The sequence below is a fragment of the Heterodontus francisci genome, chromosome 16 (assembly GCF_036365525.1).
Source record: "Heterodontus francisci isolate sHetFra1 chromosome 16, sHetFra1.hap1, whole genome shotgun sequence".
Lineage (NCBI taxonomy): Eukaryota > Metazoa > Chordata > Chondrichthyes > Heterodontiformes > Heterodontidae > Heterodontus > Heterodontus francisci.
In genome coordinates, this window is record NC_090386.1 from 52,021,200 (window position 1) to 52,040,338 (window position 19,139).

The window sequence follows — 19,139 nt, forward strand, 5'->3', positions numbered from 1 at the left end:
TTCACCCACTGATGTTTGCCATGTTAATACCATCTTGCAATTGTTGTAGTCTACTTTACTGTACAGAAACTAATTTATATACTAACCATGTTAAGTATTTACCAAAAAAAAAGAAATTCTTGATACCAACTAAATTTAATCCTTAAAGTGTTTTCCATTGCAATTGTGTTAAACAGAGTAAACATTGATTTAGTATGACCATTTGGTAAAATCGTAACCTACATACTTAATGTCTTGGATTGCAGTTGTGTATGCTTGACCCTGCTTATTTGACTATGTTGAATGAGACAAATGCAGTAATTTTGCTTTTTGTCCTGAACGCAGTGTGTGTTACCAATGTGCCTCTATAGATCAAGTCAGAAGGAGTGGGCGATTTCCCCATTCTGGCCTGGGGGGTGGGGGGTGCTGGTAGCAAGGATAATATATTGATTTAAGTTGTCAAAATACAGGGCAGCATTAGCGCATTTACTCACTAAGCCATTAGCTAAGCATTTATCTGAAGTCAAAAAATGGAAATGAGTGCCAGATATTTAATATGTTCTTTCCAAAGCGACAAGAGGAAGAATGATGTAGATATTGAAAACAATAAACCCTCTAATTTTTTGTTGTGCACGGCCTATTCATTTAAACATGTGGGCCCTTTAAATTTTTTTGTGCAGCCATGCACACTCGGTCACTTGAAGGGGCAGACTTGTGCTTGGTTTGTGCGGGTACTTCTGGGTTGCTGTGCAGCCACGTAGCTTACAGGGAGCATTGATTGAAAATATTTAACATGTTAACAGACTGGCGCATACAAAATATGTACTGGCATTACAAAAGCTATATAGAAACCACGAGCAATAACTTTCTCTTACTACAGAGATCATCCTACTGAAGAGCATTTAAATATTAAACACTGAGGTCAGGATATTGCATCTAATGTTAAGATTATTTGGTCAATGAACTATATTTCAGTCGAGGAGGATCAATCTTTGTGCTTGTTCTCAAATCTGTTTTGATCACACTAGTTCACTTCTCGTACTACTAATACAAAACAGGCACTGTGTCTTAAGAGCTTATCTGTAGTGGTTAACCAAACCTTTGTGTTAATTCTCTTACCTTTTCTTTGTAGAAAAACCCTGAGCAGTGGGTTGGCTGTCTTAATTGCCTTCAGATAGTTGTCATCATTATTTATTGGCAACAAGTCTCCATGAATGTCGGCATAACCCACTAAAACATCAATGTTTGGAATTCTGTGGACATGCTGCAATAATCCATAAAACTCTTCAAATTTTCCAGGTTTGGACCGATCCAAGGAAAATCGTCGAAATTCAGCCCCAAACTAAATTAATAAATGAAAATAAAACACTGAAGCAGTAGTTGTGTAATTTTGGACCATTTTAAGAAACCAATCTTTGAAATTCAGACAGAATACTAAAATGAATGCTATACAAATCCTTTAGGTCACATTAATCTGGGGGATACAATCTCCACAGGGGTTCCCTAATTCCACACTGTAGCTGGTGAAAGATCAGGAGAACACTCAAGGAATTTACTGGAACATGTGTTATTTAAAAGCATAAATCAGCAACTTGGCATTACCCTGCCAAACCAGTATTATCTCAAGTTTTTTAAAATATCCATTTAACATATTTTGGAAAGCAGATTTTTTTGCTCCAGAGACACAATTTGCTTAAGGAAACTATCTTTAACAATGTTTTCAAACTAAATTTGTACCAGAAAACCACAGGCATATACTGTCATATGCTGTGCAAATTGAGGTTCTTTAGTAGTCACAGGAATGCACTATTCTATCCAGCCTGGATAGAACCAGACTGAGCGGACCCAAGCATTCATGTATATCCCTTGTGGAAAGTCACAGAGAAGTAAGTCTAGTTAAGCATATCAGCCAATAAATCCAGAAAACCTATAATCTTCTCTGCCAGGTTCAGAATTCTCTGGAATAGATAACCCAAAATGACAGACTATGCAGAAATTATACTGAAATGAAATAGGATTTGGATCCTTCAATATATAACGAGGAGAAAAGTTTACTATCCTGTCCTTGATAACACTCGGAAATAAAAACTGTACACTCTCTTCATCCCATGCTCCTCATCCATCAGCAAGATGTTTTACACAGCTATGCACCTCACAAGGATAACAAAAAAGTATATAATGCAACCATGGCAAAACTTTTAAAGGACCGCTTCTCTGTCATTCTTTCCCCTAGGGTCTATAAGAATGAGCCTTGAACGCTAAAGTTTTAGTTAATGGAATTGGCGGAGTGTGTATACCTGTACCTTTGTATAAAGTATGCCTAGAGTGACTTAATAACTGGGGTAGTAACTGTAGGTGTTGTCCACAACAAAGGGAATTGATCTACTCCTAGGAAATGATTTGGCAGGATCAAAAATATCAGTTTCTCCTATGGTTACAGAGGAGGCATGTGAAATTAAGGAAATGGAGCAAATACAGGAACAAGTTACGGGAATATTTCCTGCGTGTAGCTATCTGAGCAACGGCTAAACAGGATCCATTGTCGGAGGTAAAAGGCGCACCACAAATAGATAGTCAAGTATCTGAAACCTTATTTGGGGATTTAGACAATCCAAATGAGATGTTTAACAGATCGTCCATCATTGCAGCACAGCAAGCTGATCCAGAGATCTACCAAATAGCACAGACAGCTCTGTCAGAAGCTGAGGTGAAAGGAGTTCCGGAAGGCTATTATATGGCAAACGGGGTTTTGAGGATGAAACGGAGACCGCCTCGTAGATCTGCCGATGAAAAACTGGACAGTTGTTGAACAGATAGCGGTACCACCTAAATATCACCAAGGATTATTAAGGTTAGCATACGACATTCCCTTTTCAGGACATAGGGGAATTCTGAAGACCAAATCACACATAAGCAAACATTATTAAAGGCCAGGTCTTACAAAGGATGTCAGACAATTTTGTAGGGCATGCCATACCTGTCAAACGGTGGGAAAACCACAACCTACCATAAAACCAGGGGATGAGGTATTAGTGTTGTTACCGTCACAGGGAGAACCAGTGAAAGCATGGTTCAGTGGCCCATATAGAGTTATCAAGAGTGGGTAAGGTAGATTACTTGATTGACACCCCTGATCGCCGGATAAAGAACCGGTTGTGTCACATTAATTTGCTCAAACCATAATACTGCAGGGAGGAGGATAAGCCAGTACAAGCTGGACATTGCTGATGCAGGGCAGGCTGGTAGGCAGAGCTCATGAAGCTTATGCCATGCTTCCTGAAGAGACTCCTACAGATTATGGGATGACAAAAAAGGTTATTCTCGCTGCATACGAGTTAGTCCCTGAAGCTTAGTGTCAGAAGTTTAGAAATGTACAGAGATTGACTGGGCAGACATATTTAGAATTTAAGATGGTGAAGCAAATGAATATTGACCGTTGGATATGGGCATTAAAGATGGAAACCACATATGAGAACCTTCGAGAATTGATTCTCTTAGAAGAGTTTAAAAACTCCATTCCTTCAGTAGTGAGAACTCAGAGAAACCTGAAAGTTTTCAAGGCTAGGTAAGCAGCAGAGATTGCTGATGATTTTGAGCTTGTGAATAAGCCAACCTATTTTCTCCGTCACCCCCATAAACCCAAGAAGGATAGAAAGTGGGAGAGTGAAAGGAAGGCAAGTAGCCGGGGACAAGAAGGAACAGCTGGGAATGCCTCATGATCACCTCCTCAGGTCAGAAAGGAAGGTGCTGAGGTTAGAAGTGAGGTTCGCAAGGCAAAGTGTTATCATTGCAACAAAACAGGTCCTCTTCATTCAGAGTGCTGGAAATTGTGAGGTAAACCCATAGGACTTGCTGGGGTATGCAAAGTTAGTGCAGAGGAAAAGACTCTGACTGAGAGTATCGCAGACCAGACTGTAGCTTTAACGACAGCTGTGAATGTGAAACCAGATACTAAAACTAAGTATAGAGGTTAAGAATAAAATACCAGAGAGTTACAATGATTTTTTGTCAAAGAGGAGAGTAACTCAGTATCCTATAAGTGAGGCAGGAAAACCTATTATACTCAGGGATACAGGAGCGACCCAAACACCCTTGCTGGGGAAAGATATGAGGTTTCCACCAGAATGCTAACGTTTTAGTAAATGGAATTGGCAGGGAGTATATTACCGTACCTTTGTCTAAAGTATGCCTAGACAGTGACTTAATATCTGGGATAGTAACTGTGGGTGTTGTCCACAGTTTACCAGTAAAGGGAACTGATCTACTCCTAGGAAACGATTTGGCTGGATCAAAAGAATCAGTTTCTCCTCTAGTTACAGAGGAACCAAGTGAAATTAAGGAAATGGAGCAATTACAGGAGCAAGTTCCGGGAATATTTCCTGCGGGTGTAGTTACCCGAGCAATGGCTAAACAGGATCCATTGTTGGAGGTAAAAGGGGCACCACAAATAGATAATCAGGCATCTGAAGTTCTGGAAGGCTATTATATGGCAAACGGGGTTTTGAGAAGGAAATGGAGACTGCCTCAGGTACCACCTAAATATCGACCAGGATTATTAAGGTTAGCACACGACATTCCTTTTGCAGGATATAGGGGAATTTGGAAGACCAAGTCACACATAAACAAACATTACTACTGGCCAGGTCTTAAAGGATGAGACACAATTTTGTAGGACATGCCATACCTGTCAAATGGTGGGAAAACTAAAACCTACTATACAACCAGCACCACTAGTTTCCATACCAGTGGTTGAGAAACCATATTACTGGAGGGAGGAGGATAAGCCAGCACAGGTATGTCAGGTAATCGGGACTGTGGAGAAGGAAAAGGATAGTGAGGCTGAGGCAGAAGTAGGCAGAGGAAATTCTCAGACTGAACCTCCAACTATCCCATTAGCGAATGCAGAATGGCTAGGAAAATTAAACCATAGGCTTTTACACTTGATTTGATTTAGATTTGATTTAGAGATACAGCACTGAAACAGGCCCTTCAGCCCACCGACTCTGTGCCAACCATTAACCACCCATTTATACTAATCCTACACTAATCCCATATTCCTACCACATCCTCACCTGTCCCTATATTCCCCTACCACCTAGCTATACTAGGGGCAATTTATAATGGCCAATTTACCTATCAACCTGCAAGTCTTTTGGCTATGGGAGGAAACCGGAGCACCCGGAGGAAACCCACGCAGACACAGGGAGAACTTGCAAACTCCACACAGGCAGTACCCAGAATTGAACCTGGTCGCTGGAGCTGTGAGGCTGCAGTGCTAACCACTGCGCCACTGAGGCAAAACAGCATGTAGTCCTAACCAGGGTTTTCACAATGTTTCAAAAAGTTTGTAGGAATAAGCCAGGATGTACAACCTTAGCTACACATGATGTGGATAAAGGGGGAGCCATTCCTTTAAAACAATATCCTTGTTGCTTTGGTCCAGACAGACAGGCCCAGGTGGAAGCAGAGGTACAATGCATGCTGAAGAGCAGCTTAGTTGAACCTAGTCAGGACAGCTGGAATTCGCAAATGGTCTTGATGTCTAAACCTGGTGGGACGGCTCAAACTTGCACAGACTCTAGAAAAGTTACTGTGGTAAATAAGGCAGACTCCTCCCCAGATTCTCATTTAAAGGACTGTAAGGACAGAGTGGGCAACACCATGTGTCTTAAAGAGACAGATGTGTTGGAGGAAACCTGTCAAATTCCTTTGATACCCCAGGGTAAGAAAAAAATCAGCTTCTGTTACACCGGACAGGGTTTTCCAGTGCCAAGTGATGCCACATAGGTTAAGGGGTACTCAAGAAACTTCTCAGAGATTTATAAACCCAGTAGTGGTCAGTGCTCCTAGCTGTGCAGTTCACCTGGCTGAGGTGATGGACAATAGGGACATTTGGAAGGAAAATCCAAAACAATTGAAAGACTATGCTTGGAAATTTAAAATGGGTTAAACGGAAAAACCTTTTGAAAATTTAAAGCTGAAATGTTCTGGTGGAACTTGTTGCTGTAGTCTCAACATTTTTTTGTAGAAATTAGTATATCTGTAAATTCGGGAGGGAAAAATTTAGCATTTTTTCAATTTTTTAAACCCGTTGTAATGAAACGCATTTCAGGATTGGCGTTTCATTCCGCTATGGGTGGTGGTGTCATGGTCGTGTAGTTTTTTTCCCCCCGGGAATATGCGGTTTACTCTTAAGGCTTGCAAAGGATCAGTACTGCTTTAAGAACCAGCAAGCCTCAGGAGTTATAGGAAAGTGCATTTTCATTGCCTTAGAAACAGCCATTTGGAGACTGCGATTCAAAGGGTACATTCTCGTTACCATAGCCACTGGGAGTGAGTATCAAGCGATACATTTTTTACAATTCAATTTTGAACTGGCCTTTTAGTTGAAGACAGTTTGCTCTAACAGAACACAGACACAGAGGACACACAGACAGACAGCTGTGGTGTTTAGCACCTGAAAAAAGAGCTCTCAACCATTTAAACTGAAGGAATAGAATTTTAGTCTGTTTATTATTATCTCTCCAAGTTCTCATAAAACAGTCAAGCCAAAACAGAGATCTCTGAACTGAAGGAAGGGAAGTTAGACTGTGACAATCTTTTATCCCTCAGAAACTCTAAAGTCAGACTGATTCTACTGAAAGTGTTTGCAAGTCGTTAACTGTTGAAATTTGCTAGAGAAGGAAAGCATTACCTACTGCTGGACTAAGACTACGGATTTTTCTACTGTGGAAGAACCCTTTTTCCGCATCGGACAACTGTGAGGACTTCAAGCAACATTGGACTGTAAATTTGCAAGGACTCTAATTGTTTCTATTTTAAATGTTGTTTAGATCTTCATAGTGTTTAAGAATTTAGTTCTTCTAATTAAAGAGTTAATTTCTTGATTTAAAGACACCTGGTTTGGTTAGCCTCAATGGGGGGGGGGGGGGGGGGCGGGGTTAATAGATGGTACAATTTGGCTGGGTCTTTCTTTAATCAAAGTGATTATCGACAACGTGGCCGGCAGCTGACATCATTAGACTGTGCCAATCTGAGCACATGCTCCTCCTCACTGCACATGTGCTGCATTCCACATTGCCAGGTCTGGTCGGCGCATGTGCAGATTAAGTCATCGAGTAATGTGTGCAGAGAGCGGGAGTGGGGAAGTGGGGAAGCGGGGAGAGCGCGGGGGTGGGGGGGGAGCAGCCGAAGACCTTGGTGGTGGTGGCGGGTGCGCTCTCCTCCTTCCTCCACCCCCCCCACCCCATGCCCGCCCGCTCACTCTCACCCCCCGGTCCAACCGCTCACTCTCACCTCCAGGCCCACCCGCTCGTTCCCCACCGGCCCGCCTGCTTGTTCCCCCGCTCTCTCCCTCCTGCCATTGTGTGCTGCCATATGTTTAGGTTGCCTTCGTATGATTATTTGAGCAGCGCCATCTTTAGTCATGGCAGCTGCTGATGTCGCAGACTGACGTTTTAGTGGCACAGGATGCATTTGCGCATGTGCCACTGCAGCGTCACCTAGTGGTAGCATTGTTAGCAAACGCAGCCTTCTTTAATTTGGAAAGTTTTAAATGATATGTTCGGCGATCTGTGGAGCTACGGGATTGAATTAATAGTGCGTTTCTCCCACCACAATCAGAATCGTATATTTTGATTGGGGGCTATGACTGGAGCGGTTGGTCGTAACAATCAGTAAAATGTTTTATACAGCTATGCACCTCAAGGATAAAAATAAAGACATGCAACCATGGCAAAACTTTTAAAGGACAGCTTCTCTGATGTCGTTCTTTCCCCTAGGGTCTATAGAATAAGCCAGATTTCCCATATGCAAATCATTTTGATATAGTTCATATATACACACAGAAATGATGTTCTACTGCTAGAATACCACTGCACAGATATGCATATCCTTTTATAGGATAATGCAGAAAATTATACTATGCTCACATTACTATACATCAACAATCTCAACCCCTCTTGGAATTCTGATATACAGGAAAGCTGTAATTAGGACCAACTGATTCGTTTGAAAACCATCACCGAAACAATGTTTGCTACTTAAGCCATTTCTCCCCACACCAACTTCAAGTAACTATGTTGGACAATGTAATAGCAACACAATGAATCATTCAATAACCAGAGAGCAATTATTTAACTGGGAAGATATCCACAATTGCAAAGACACTTCTTTTAAATATAAATATTCTTTCTTCTACCACTTTTACCACAGTGTGAATGAAGTATTTGGCAAATATTGATTGAGGAGAACTAAGAGTAAACATTTTTTAAGCACAAATGATCGTCATTTTGGAATTTCTGAGACGATGACGTAGTGGTAATGTCACTGAACTAGCAATCCAGAGGTACGGGCTAATGCCCAACTGACACTGGTTCGAATCCCACCATGGCAGCTGATGGAATTTAAATTCAATTCATCAATAAATTAAATTAATTAATAAAAATCTGGAATTGAAAGCTAGTCTCATGGTACCATGAACTATCGATTGTTGTAAAAGCCCATCTGATTCACTAATGTCCTTTAGGGTAGGAAATATGCTGTCCTTACCTGGTCTGGCCTACATGTGACTCCAGACCCATAGCAATGTGGTTGACTCTTAACTCCCTCTGAGATGGCCTAGCAAGCCACTCAGTTGTCAAGTGCAATTAGGGATGGGGCAACAAATGCTGGCCTTGCCACAGACGCCCACATCCCACAAAAAAATAAAATTACATAGCTAGGCTTTAAAAATGGAGGCTGCTCCTTTAATATGTACAAAAAGATGGATGTAGAAACTCCATTTGAGAAAAACAGGTATAGTTGCTGACCACAGTAATTAAAGAATAGGCTCCGATTGGGGCGGGGGCTGGAGATTAGAATGTTAACCTATGTAGTTTTTTCACCCATACTGATGTATGTAATGCCCAATTGTCATTCTGCACTAACACAATCTGATTGAAATGTAGAATAAAACTGTTACAGGCCATTGTTCTATTGTCTACCAAAAATTAACATTTTGTTTGTTTGACCTCTTCAAAGAAAGGGTTTTAATTCAAAGGAGGGATAAATATCCCAGTTCTCCTGCAGGCATCTCAAGCTCCTGGGTATTTGAAGTTCATGTATAGTTATATCATGCATTTCAAGACTATGAGGCTTAGCAAAAGGCAGTTCATTCATAGGTGGAATCACAGAATTGTTACAGCGCAGGAGGCCATTCGGCCCATCGTGTCTGCACCAGCTCTCCAAAAGAGCAATTCACTTAGTGCATTCCCCTGCCTCTTCCCTATAACCCTGCACATTCTTCCTTTTCCTATAACAGTCGAATTCCCTTTGGAATGCTTCAATTGAACCTGCCTCCAACACTCTCTCAGGCAGCACATTCCATACCTTAACCACTCACTGAGTTAGAAAGTCTTTCCTCATGTCGCTTTTGCTTCTCTTACCCATTACTTTAAGGCTGCATGTTAAAAGCACCATATAAATAAACGGAAACTGTTAACCACACCATCCGTGGTTAACTAAAATAGTTAAACATAGTATCAAACTTAAAGAAAAAGCTTACAGTTGTGCAAAGATGGGAGGTAGGTCAGAAGATTGGACAGAATATAAAAAAGCAAAGAATGACTAAAAGATTGATAAGGAAGGTAAAGTAAGAGTACAAGAGAAAGCTAGCTTGAAATATAAAAACAGACAGTAAGAGTTTCTATAGATATTTTAAAAAAAGAGTTGATCCTAAAGAAAGTGAATCTAGGGGATTAATAATGGATATTAAGGAGATGGCAAATGAATTGAACAGATAGTTTGCATAAGTCTTCACTATTGAGGATACAAGCAACATCCCAGAATTAGCATTGAAGGGAGGGAGGAAGTCAAGAAAATTACAATCACCAGGGAGGTGGTACTGAACAAATTGTTGGAGCTGTGGGCTGACAAGTCCCCGGGTCCTGATGGACTTCATTGTATGGTGTTAAAAGAAGTGGCTCGTGAGATAGTTGATGCCTTAGTTTTAATCTTACAAAATTCCCTAGATTCAGGGAAGATTCCGTTAGATTGGAAAATAGCGAATGTAACTCCTTTATTCAAAAAGGGACAGAAAGCAGGAAACTACAGGCCAGTTAGCTTAACATCTGTCTTAGGGAAAATGTCAGAAGCTATTAAAGACATTATAGCAGGGCACTTAGAAAAATTCAAGATAATCAGGCAGAGTCAATGTGGTTTTGTGAAAGGGAAATTATGTTTTACCAATTTATTGGAGTTCTTTGAAGGAGTTACATGTGCTGTAGATAAAGGGGAACCAGTGGATGTATTGTACTTAGATTTCCAGAAGGCATTTGATAAGGTGCCACATCAAAGGTTATTGCAGAAAATAAAAGCTCATGGTGTAGGGGGTAACATATTGGCATGGATAGAAGATTGGTTAGCTAACTGGAAACAGTATGCATAAATGGGTCATTTTCTGGTTGGCAAGATGTAACGAGTGCTGTGCCACAGGGATCTGTGCTGGGGCCTCAACTTTTTATAATTTATATAAATGGCTTCTTAGATGAAGGGCCCAAAGGTATGGTTGCTAAATTTGCTGATGACACAAAGATGGGTAGGAAAGTAACTTGTGGGGAGTGCATAAGGGGGCTACAAAGGGACATAGATAGGTTAAGTGATTGGGCAAAGACCTGGCAAATGGAGGGGAGGATAATGTGGGAATGTGCAAAATTGTCCACTTTGGCAGGAAGAATATAAAAGCATATTATCTAAATGGAGAGAGATTGCAGAGCTGAGATGCAGAGGGATTTGGGTGTCCTAATGCATGAATCGCAAAAGGTTAGTATGCAGGTACAGCATGCAATTAGGAAAACTAATAGAATGTTATTGTTTATCGCGAGAGGAATTTAACAGAAAAGTAGGGAGATTATGCTTCAGCTATACAGGGCATTGGTGAGAACACATCTGGAGTACTGTGTACAGTATTGGTCTCCTTATTTAAGGATGTAAATGCGTTGCAGGCAGTACAGAGAAGGTTTACTAGACTAATACCTGGAATGGGCAGGCTGTCTTACAAGGAAGGAATGGATAGGCTAGGCTTGTATCTGCTGGAATTTAGAAGAGTAAGAGGCAACTTGATTGAAACATAAGTTCCTGAGGGGCCTTGATAGGGTGGATGTGGAAAGGATGTTTCCCCTTGTGGGATAATCTAGAACTAGGGGGGTCACTGTTTAAAAATAAGAGGTCGCCCATTTAAGACAGAGATGAGGAGAATTTTTTTGTCTGAGGGTCGTGAGTCTTTGGAATTCTCTTCCTCAAAAGGCAGTGGAAGCAGAATCTTTGAATATTTTTAAGGCAGAGGTAAATAGATTCTTGATAAGCAAGGGGGTGAAGGCTATCGGGGGTAGGTGGAAATGTGGAGTAATCAGTTCAGCCGTGAAGTTATTGAATGGCGGAGCAGGCTCAAAAGGCCCACTGGCCCACTCCTGCTCCTAATTCATATGTATTGAAGCCATGTGAATCAAATAGAACAGAAACCAAGAAAAGCTAAAAGTAGTACCCTAAAGAGGGTAGATTAACCCCTTGGAGATTGCTTCCGGTTCTTAGTTGTCCCTTTAATATTTTCATTTGTATTTTCTTCTGCCAAGTTGCTTAATAATAAATAAATTTGATCAACAACTGACATAGCATTAACATATTTTCTACCTTCAACTTGAGAAGAGATACATGGGCATCTTATGTCAAGTAATTTGTGATTGGGGTTATCATGAATCCAGGGCTAAACTCTTTCCAGGCACCAGAAGATAAATATTTCAGTGCATAGGATACATAGTCTATTTAAGGCAGTTGTTCATGAAGCCACTCACATGAGAAAAAGGTGTTGGACACAACCCAAATTGCAGTACTGTGTAGTACATATTGATCACTGGCCAAATGACATCGCTGATGCAGCAAGATAAAGCAGCTAAATTGTTTTCACACTGAAATTACTGATTGTTATGTCTTTGCACCCTCCCATAAAAAACACTACCCCATTGAGAATTTTCAAACTGATTACAAACTTAAAATGGTGATTTTTTTTTAAAGATTACATTCATTCACAAGTGGAGATTTAAAAGCAAGTTAACAATGAAATGTAAAATCTGCGACAGACTGACAGAAAAATCCCCCAAATTATGCAATTTCGTGCTCCAGGTGCAAATTGCTATTTGATTTTTGGCTAGCACTTAACTTGCACACTCGGAATAGTTAAAATCCCCTATTTTAGGGGACCCTCCTGACAAATCCTTATGAGAACACTCAGTATAATGGATCTGAACTACATCTCTGCTTTGTGTTGGGATTTACAAGCCACGTTACTAATGAAAAGTTTTATAAGGCGCCAAGCAAAGAAAAAAATACATTTAACGCAATGAACTGCACAATCAAAAAAGCTGCTACAGCCAGTGGCTGGCTTTTGAAAGATCTTGATGTCCTAATAACTTCCTTGAATTGCGCGATCACCTGTTCTGACCCCAGCAAAACCTGAACTGAGAAAAACCTACCACAAAATATCCTAAAATCCCCAATTGAAACAGGCCTGTGTCTGACCGTAAGACTGGACCCTGGCCTCAGCAGTCTTTCTGACAGATCCTGTACCAACACTGGCAACATTAACGGGGGCGCTGGGTCTAAATCCCTCCGACGACGACGGCTACATAGCCTGGCAAAGCAAGAAGTTTCCTCCTGTCCCCAGACACCGCGTCTCCCCTCACGCACACATACCTTGCTCTTCACCTCCACGGTCTCCAAGCTTTTGGACGACGTACGGTGGTGAGTCTTGATCATTTTCGGAGAAACGTTTCCTGGCCGTTTCGGTACCAGCTGCTCGTCCGTCCGTTCCCAATGGCAGCGATTCAGCCTGAGTGAGGGAGGGGCAGGTGGCGGAGGGAGGGAGGAGAGTAAAAGTCCAGGAGTGATTTCAGACCTGCGCCAAACTCCTCCGATCACTCCTCCTCCAGCTGCTGCACAGTCACCGAGTGCTCGGGCTGGCGGCTGCGCGTGCCCGGCGGCTCGAGCTCCGCCACCTCCACCTCCACCTCACACCCCTTCCCCTCCTAGCGACCTGCAAACTTTGGACTTTGTTACCAAATGACGTCACCAGCCCCGAAAACCCAGCCTCGCTTTCACCTGCGTGTACAAGTGTGTGTGTGTGTGTGCGCGCGCATCCTAGATCATCCCATGCCCACGGACTGGAACCTGCGCTCGCGACCTCTTGCATTCAACGGCGGTTGGCAGCCCATCCCGGGGGTCTAGGGTTTGTTAATGATCCAGAGGTTGGAAATGCCTTTAGCAGCAGGTGATACACGAATGGGCGTCTGCATTAAAACGTCTGAGCTTGAAAACCAGTCCAAGATCTTATCAAGTTTCAGGGAACAGTTTTGAAACGTTTGCGACTGTGCAGCAGTAAAGGTATTAGCATAATTATTATAACTTTACTGATAAATACAAGGAAGCCTTAAATGAAGGAATAACAGTTAGATCTAATCCAAACCATCACGATATAAAGATAAAAGCAAAATACTGCAGATGCTGGAAATCTGAAATAAAAACAAGAAATGCTGGAAATACTCAGCAGGTCTGGCAGCATCTGTGGAGAGAGAAGCAGAGTTAACATTTCAGGTCAGTGACCCTTCATCAGCACTAAAGATGCTATTTTCCAGATACTAATTAAAGGGCCTTTAGTACCATAAATGTAATCGTTCACATAAATTGGCTTGCGTGGTTCAACTAAATGGTTGTGGCTAAGGACCATTAATATCAGTTTCACTGATGATTTTAAGTTTTTCAGCTGTTTTCCAGTTTTGCTGTTGCCCTCCAGACCCTATTCCGACTAAATTGTTAGCACAACTTCCATACCTCCCCCCCCCACAGCCGTTAGCTCTTAATGGTTGTCTCTCCTCAGGTACTGCCCACTCTCTGCTTCAAATCTGCCATCATCACACTCCTGCTCTAAAATCCAACCCTTGACCCCTCTGCCCTTGTCAACTATTGCCCCATCTCAAACCTCTCTTTTCTCTCCAAAGTCCTTGAATGTGTCAGTGACCCCCCCCCCCCCCAAATCTGTGGCCATATTTCTCAGAACATCTTATTTTAATCTGTTCAATCAGGTTTCCATCCCTGTCTTAGTATTGAAACAGTTTATCAAAGTTACACGTGATATCTTAGTTAACTGATAAAGGTAAACTATCTCTCCTCATCCTTGTCGGCCTGTCTGCAGCCTTTGACACGGTTGACCAACGCCATTCTACCAACATCTACTATATAACCTGTCATAGCTAGAGAATCACCTGTAGTGGCTTCTCTTCTCACTCCTGTCCCCCAAAGATCTATCCTTGTCCCCTTTTTTCTCATCTACTTGCCTCCTCTTGGCCACATCATCTGAAATCATGGCATCAGCTTCCACATGTGTGCTAATGATACCCAGCTCGACCCTTCCTTCACTTCTCTTGACCCTCCTCTCTTTATAAATTGTCTGACTGCTTGTCTGACATCCAGTATTGAATGAGCAGAAAATTCCCCCAATTAAATATTGGGTAGACAGAAGCCATTGTTCTCGGTCCCGTCTCAAACTGACTCTATACCTCTCCCTTTCAACTGTCTGAGGCTTAATCAGACTGTTCGCAACCTTGTTGTTATTATTTGATCCTGAGGTAAACTTCCTGCCACACATCTGCATCGTCACTAAGATTGCCTATTTCCATCTCCATAGCATCATCCATCTCCACCCTTGCTTCAGCATGTAAATCCTACCACTTTGGCCAAGCTTTTGGCCATTTGGCTTAATATCTCCTTGTGTGGCTCTGTGTCAAATTTTGTTACATAAATCTCCTGTAAAGCACCTTGAGATGTCTTATTACAATAAAGGTGTTTATATAAATGCTAGTTGTTACTATTTTTAGCACCAAAAATGGGAGAAAATCAGGGAAAACATTAGATCCCAAAACTATCAGGAAAGATTCAGTCAAAATCAGTAAACATTAGGGAGTTGAGTTTCCGTTTGTTTCTGCTAGTAGGATCAGTGCAATCTAGGCAGAATTGGCCAAATGAGCAAAAACAATCATGTAATTTTAAACTTGAGTTACAGTCAAAACCACTTATGTTTGTGTTTGCCTTGATATTTTATGTTGGTTCAAGATTCAAAATGCCTGGATCAGACCACGCCCACAAAAATGGTCACCCACCCAGGTCAAAATTGGGAGATATCGTCACTCATGCTTGGAAAGCTCTTCAATTTGTGTTCATTTTCTTCGGCATACAGGCACTCGAAGACATGTTTTAAAGTTTTACCAAAATATTCACTTTACTAGGAAATTAACTTGTATATACCAATGAAACTGTAAAATAGTTCCATACAGTTTTTAAAAGTCATTTTCAATGAATTTAAATCAGGTTGCACACAGCTGAAGGGCTGGACACCCTAATTGAAAATGCATATTTTTGGTGATGGTCCCATTTCCAGCTGTATTAATAAAACTGCACCAGGTTACCACTCTTAATACATCACAGAATACTTGTTAATGGAAAGAAAAAAAGAAAATTCTGTTCGATTACACTGCCCAATTATGCTGGTTCATGGAAAATTTTACATCTGTAAGCCTAAATGACAACCCACAATTATTTACAGAGTCCAGAGATGCACTTTTGCCAACTTCAATGGCAGTTTCAAATTAGGTCCATCAGTAGCACAGGTAAACTACCCACCAAGCACACTAGACTGCCACAAGCACCAAGTTTGAGGTTAGTGTTACGATCAAGGCGTGAGAAATGCACTGTTAATTCAGTCCTTCTTCTCCACGGGTCACAGTATATCAATAACTTTTCCCACCTACCGAAGAATAGCCAATTAAAACTCTATTTGTCCCCCAGAATAAAGCACACCAACCAGGTTTCTTTAACCAACAACATTAACTATTTATTAGAAAAAAAAGTCATAACCACTACTGAACTAAGTCTATATACATGAAAGCTCCTCATTTTCCTTGCCCTCATGCACACACACACACACACACACATTTTTAAAAATGGTTAACCGGGGATAAAGGATTTTTGGGTTTACAGCTGTTTCATATGAATAAAAGAATTAATAAAATAATTCAGTTTGTCACGTTCTGGTAGGAAATTCTTCGGTTAGGTGAGGTGTCCCAGAGTCGAATAGTCTGTGATGGGTAGGCATTCAAGGAAATTTGGCTACAGCAGGTGTCACATTGGTCTTTCAGCAGGGGTGCAGAAACAGGTCTGCTTCGGACTCACAGCAGCAGTATAGCAGTAGAAGCTTTCTTCAGGTTTCAGGATTTCCTAAAACACAGCAGGAAACAGGTACCACACTGGATGCAGGAATTCTTCAGAGACAGGAGGCAATAGGAATTTGCCACCTTTCAAATGCAGCGTTTCTTTTCAAGAGATGTGGGTTTCCTTTCCAGATAGAGGTCTTTTTCTCTAGTCTCCAGGCTGGTCAAGTCTGAATTTCAAATTCCTGCTCTTTGTCCAACTCACTGGTTTTGAAAAGGGTCCAAAGTGAAAGTAAACCTTCCTGAGCCGATCACATGACCAAACACAGAGCCTCCTTTGTCATTAGGAGGTCAAAACTACTAGCTGGTTTCCTTGAAACTGCTTTCTTTCCTATTCTTGTATACAAAGACAACATCCAAAAATTTCAGCTATTTGCAGGTGTCCATGTCCACTGAAAATCCTGTTTTCAGTTTTTTAAAACACACAGAATTCTAAGATTTTAGTACAAAAATAAAACCTCTTGTAATATTAGGATGTAGTAGTTTCATTTATGTAGTACCTTTCACAACCTCAGGATGTCCTAAACTGCTTCACCACCAATGAAGTATTTTTCAAGGGTAATCACAGACTAATTTTGGAAATGCAATAGCCATTTTGTACACAGCTTCCACGAACAACATTGAGATCATGAGAGGAATAAATTTTGCAAAAGCAAAATACTGCGGATGCTGGAAATCTTAAGCAAAACCAGAAAATGCTGGAAATACTCAGCAGATCAGGCAGCATCTGTGAGAAGAAAACAGCGTTAATGTTTCAGGTCTGTGTGACCATACATCAGACCTAGGATAAATATTGAATTTCCTTTCTTTCTTCACATAGGGCCATGGGATCTTTTCGAGGTTCTCTCAACCTGTATGGATGAAAGTGGTGGCTGCAAGGTGGATGAGCAAACTGAGCATGGCACCATGGTACAGGAAGCCATTCAAGCGGGGGGAGTAAATAGGAATGTATCGGCAGTGGGGGATAGCATAGTCAGGGGGATAGACACAGTTCTCTGTAGCCGAGAGCGAGAGTCCAGACGGCTGTGTTGCCTGCCTGGTGCCAGGGTTTGGGAAATCTGGTCTGGGCTGGAGTGAAACTTGCAGTCAGAGAAGGAGGATCCAGTGGTCGTGGTTCATGTAGGTACCAACGACTTAGGTAGAACTAGGAAAGAGGTTCTGCTGAGGAAATATGAGCAGCACGGGTCTAAATTAAAAAGCAGAACCTCAAAGGTAATAATCTCTGAATTATTACCTGAGCTATGTGCAAATTGGCATAGGGCAAATAAGACTAGAGAAATGAATACGTGGCTCAAGACTGGTGTGGTAGAAGTGAGTTCCAGTTCATGGGACACTGGCACCAGTACTGGGGAAAGTGGGGGCTGTACCATTGGGATGTCTAAACCTGAACCGTGCTGGGGCCAGTGTTCTAGCGAGCCGCATAACTGGGGAAGTAGAGAGGGTTTTAAACTAAATAGTGGGAGCAAGGAATCAAATTTGGGAAGATGTGATAAATCAAGGAGTAGAGACAAGACAAGAGAGAAAGGTATTAATATGGGAAATGATAGACCGTGACAGGAAGGGACAGAGAGTACAAATTTAAGACTAAATCAGATGAGACTAGAGGTTACAAAAATAATAAAAGGACAAAACTAAAGGCTGTGTATCTGAATGCACGTAGCATTCGAAACAAAACAGACGAATTGAGAGCGCAAAAAGAAATAAATAAGTATGATCTGATAGCCATTGCTGAGACATGGCTGCAGGATGACGTAGATTGGGACCTGAATATTGAAGGGTATGTGACATTTAGGAAAGACAGGAAGGCATGAAAAGGTGGAGGGGTGGCTCTGTTAATTAATGATGGTATTGGCACAATAGAGAGGGATGTCCTAAGTTCCGGAAACCAAGATGTAAAAGCGATTTGGGTAGAGATGAGAAATGATAAAGGCAAGAAGTCACTTGTGGGAGTGGTGTACAGGCCCCCTAATAGTACCCACACAGTAGGACAGGGTGTAAAGGTAGAAATAATGGGTGCTTGTCAGAAAGGTACAGTGATAATCATGGGGGATCTTAATCTACATGTAGACTGGAAAAATCAGATGGGCAAAGCCCGATGAGGAGTACATAGAATGGTTTCTGGATAGTTTCTTAGAACAGCACATTCTGGAGCCAACCAGAGAGCAGGCTATACTAGAACTGGTATTGTACAACAAGATAAGATTAATTAATGACCTCAGTGAAGGCATCCCTAGGCAGCAGCGATCATAATATGATTGAATTTTACATTCAGTTTGAGGGAGAGAAGAGTGAGTCTAAGCCTAGTATTTTAAACTTAAATGAGGGCAATTTTGAGGGCAGGAAAGCAGAGCTAGCTAATGGGAACTGGCAAATTAGGTTAAGGGATTGGTCAATAGAGATGTAGTGGCAGACATTTAAGGGGATATTTCAGAATACACAGAATAGATACATTCCAATGAGAAAGAAAAGTTAAAGATAGTATCAAACTTAAAGAAAAAGTATATAATTGCGCAAAGATGGGAGGCAGGTCAGAGACTGGACAGAATATTAAAAACAGCAAAGAAGGACTAAAATATCAATAAGGAGGGAAAAATTAGAGTACGAGAGAAAGCTAGCTAGAAATATAAAAACAGACAGGAAGAGTTTCTATAGTTATTTAAAGAAAAGAGTTAACAAAATGAGCATTAGTCCTATAGAAAGCGAATCTGGGGAATTAATTGATAAGGAGATGGTAGATGAATTGAACAAATATTTTGCATTGGTCTTCACTGCAGAGGATACAAGTAACATTCCAGAAATAGCTGTAAATCAGGTAATGGAAAGGAGGGAGGAACTGAAGAAAATTACAATCAGCAGGGAAGTGGTACT

The 19,139-nt window shown here is 41.4% G+C and overlaps 1 protein-coding gene across 1 annotated transcript in view; it reads right to left on the minus strand.

Moving 5' to 3' along the window:
- The window catches only part of LOC137378095 (partitioning defective 6 homolog beta-like), a 100,803-nt gene extending 87,755 nt beyond the window's left edge, over positions 1-13,048 (minus strand). The window contains exons 1-2 of the mRNA XM_068048179.1: positions 12,706-13,048; positions 1,099-1,321 (exon numbers count right to left, since the gene is read on the minus strand). Coding sequence (XP_067904280.1) covers positions 1,099-1,321; positions 12,706-12,768 — 286 coding nt within the window. The 5' untranslated portion in view covers positions 12,769-13,048. The remainder of the gene's footprint in view (positions 1-1,098; positions 1,322-12,705) is intronic.
- Positions 13,049-19,139: the final 6,091 nt, after the last annotated feature.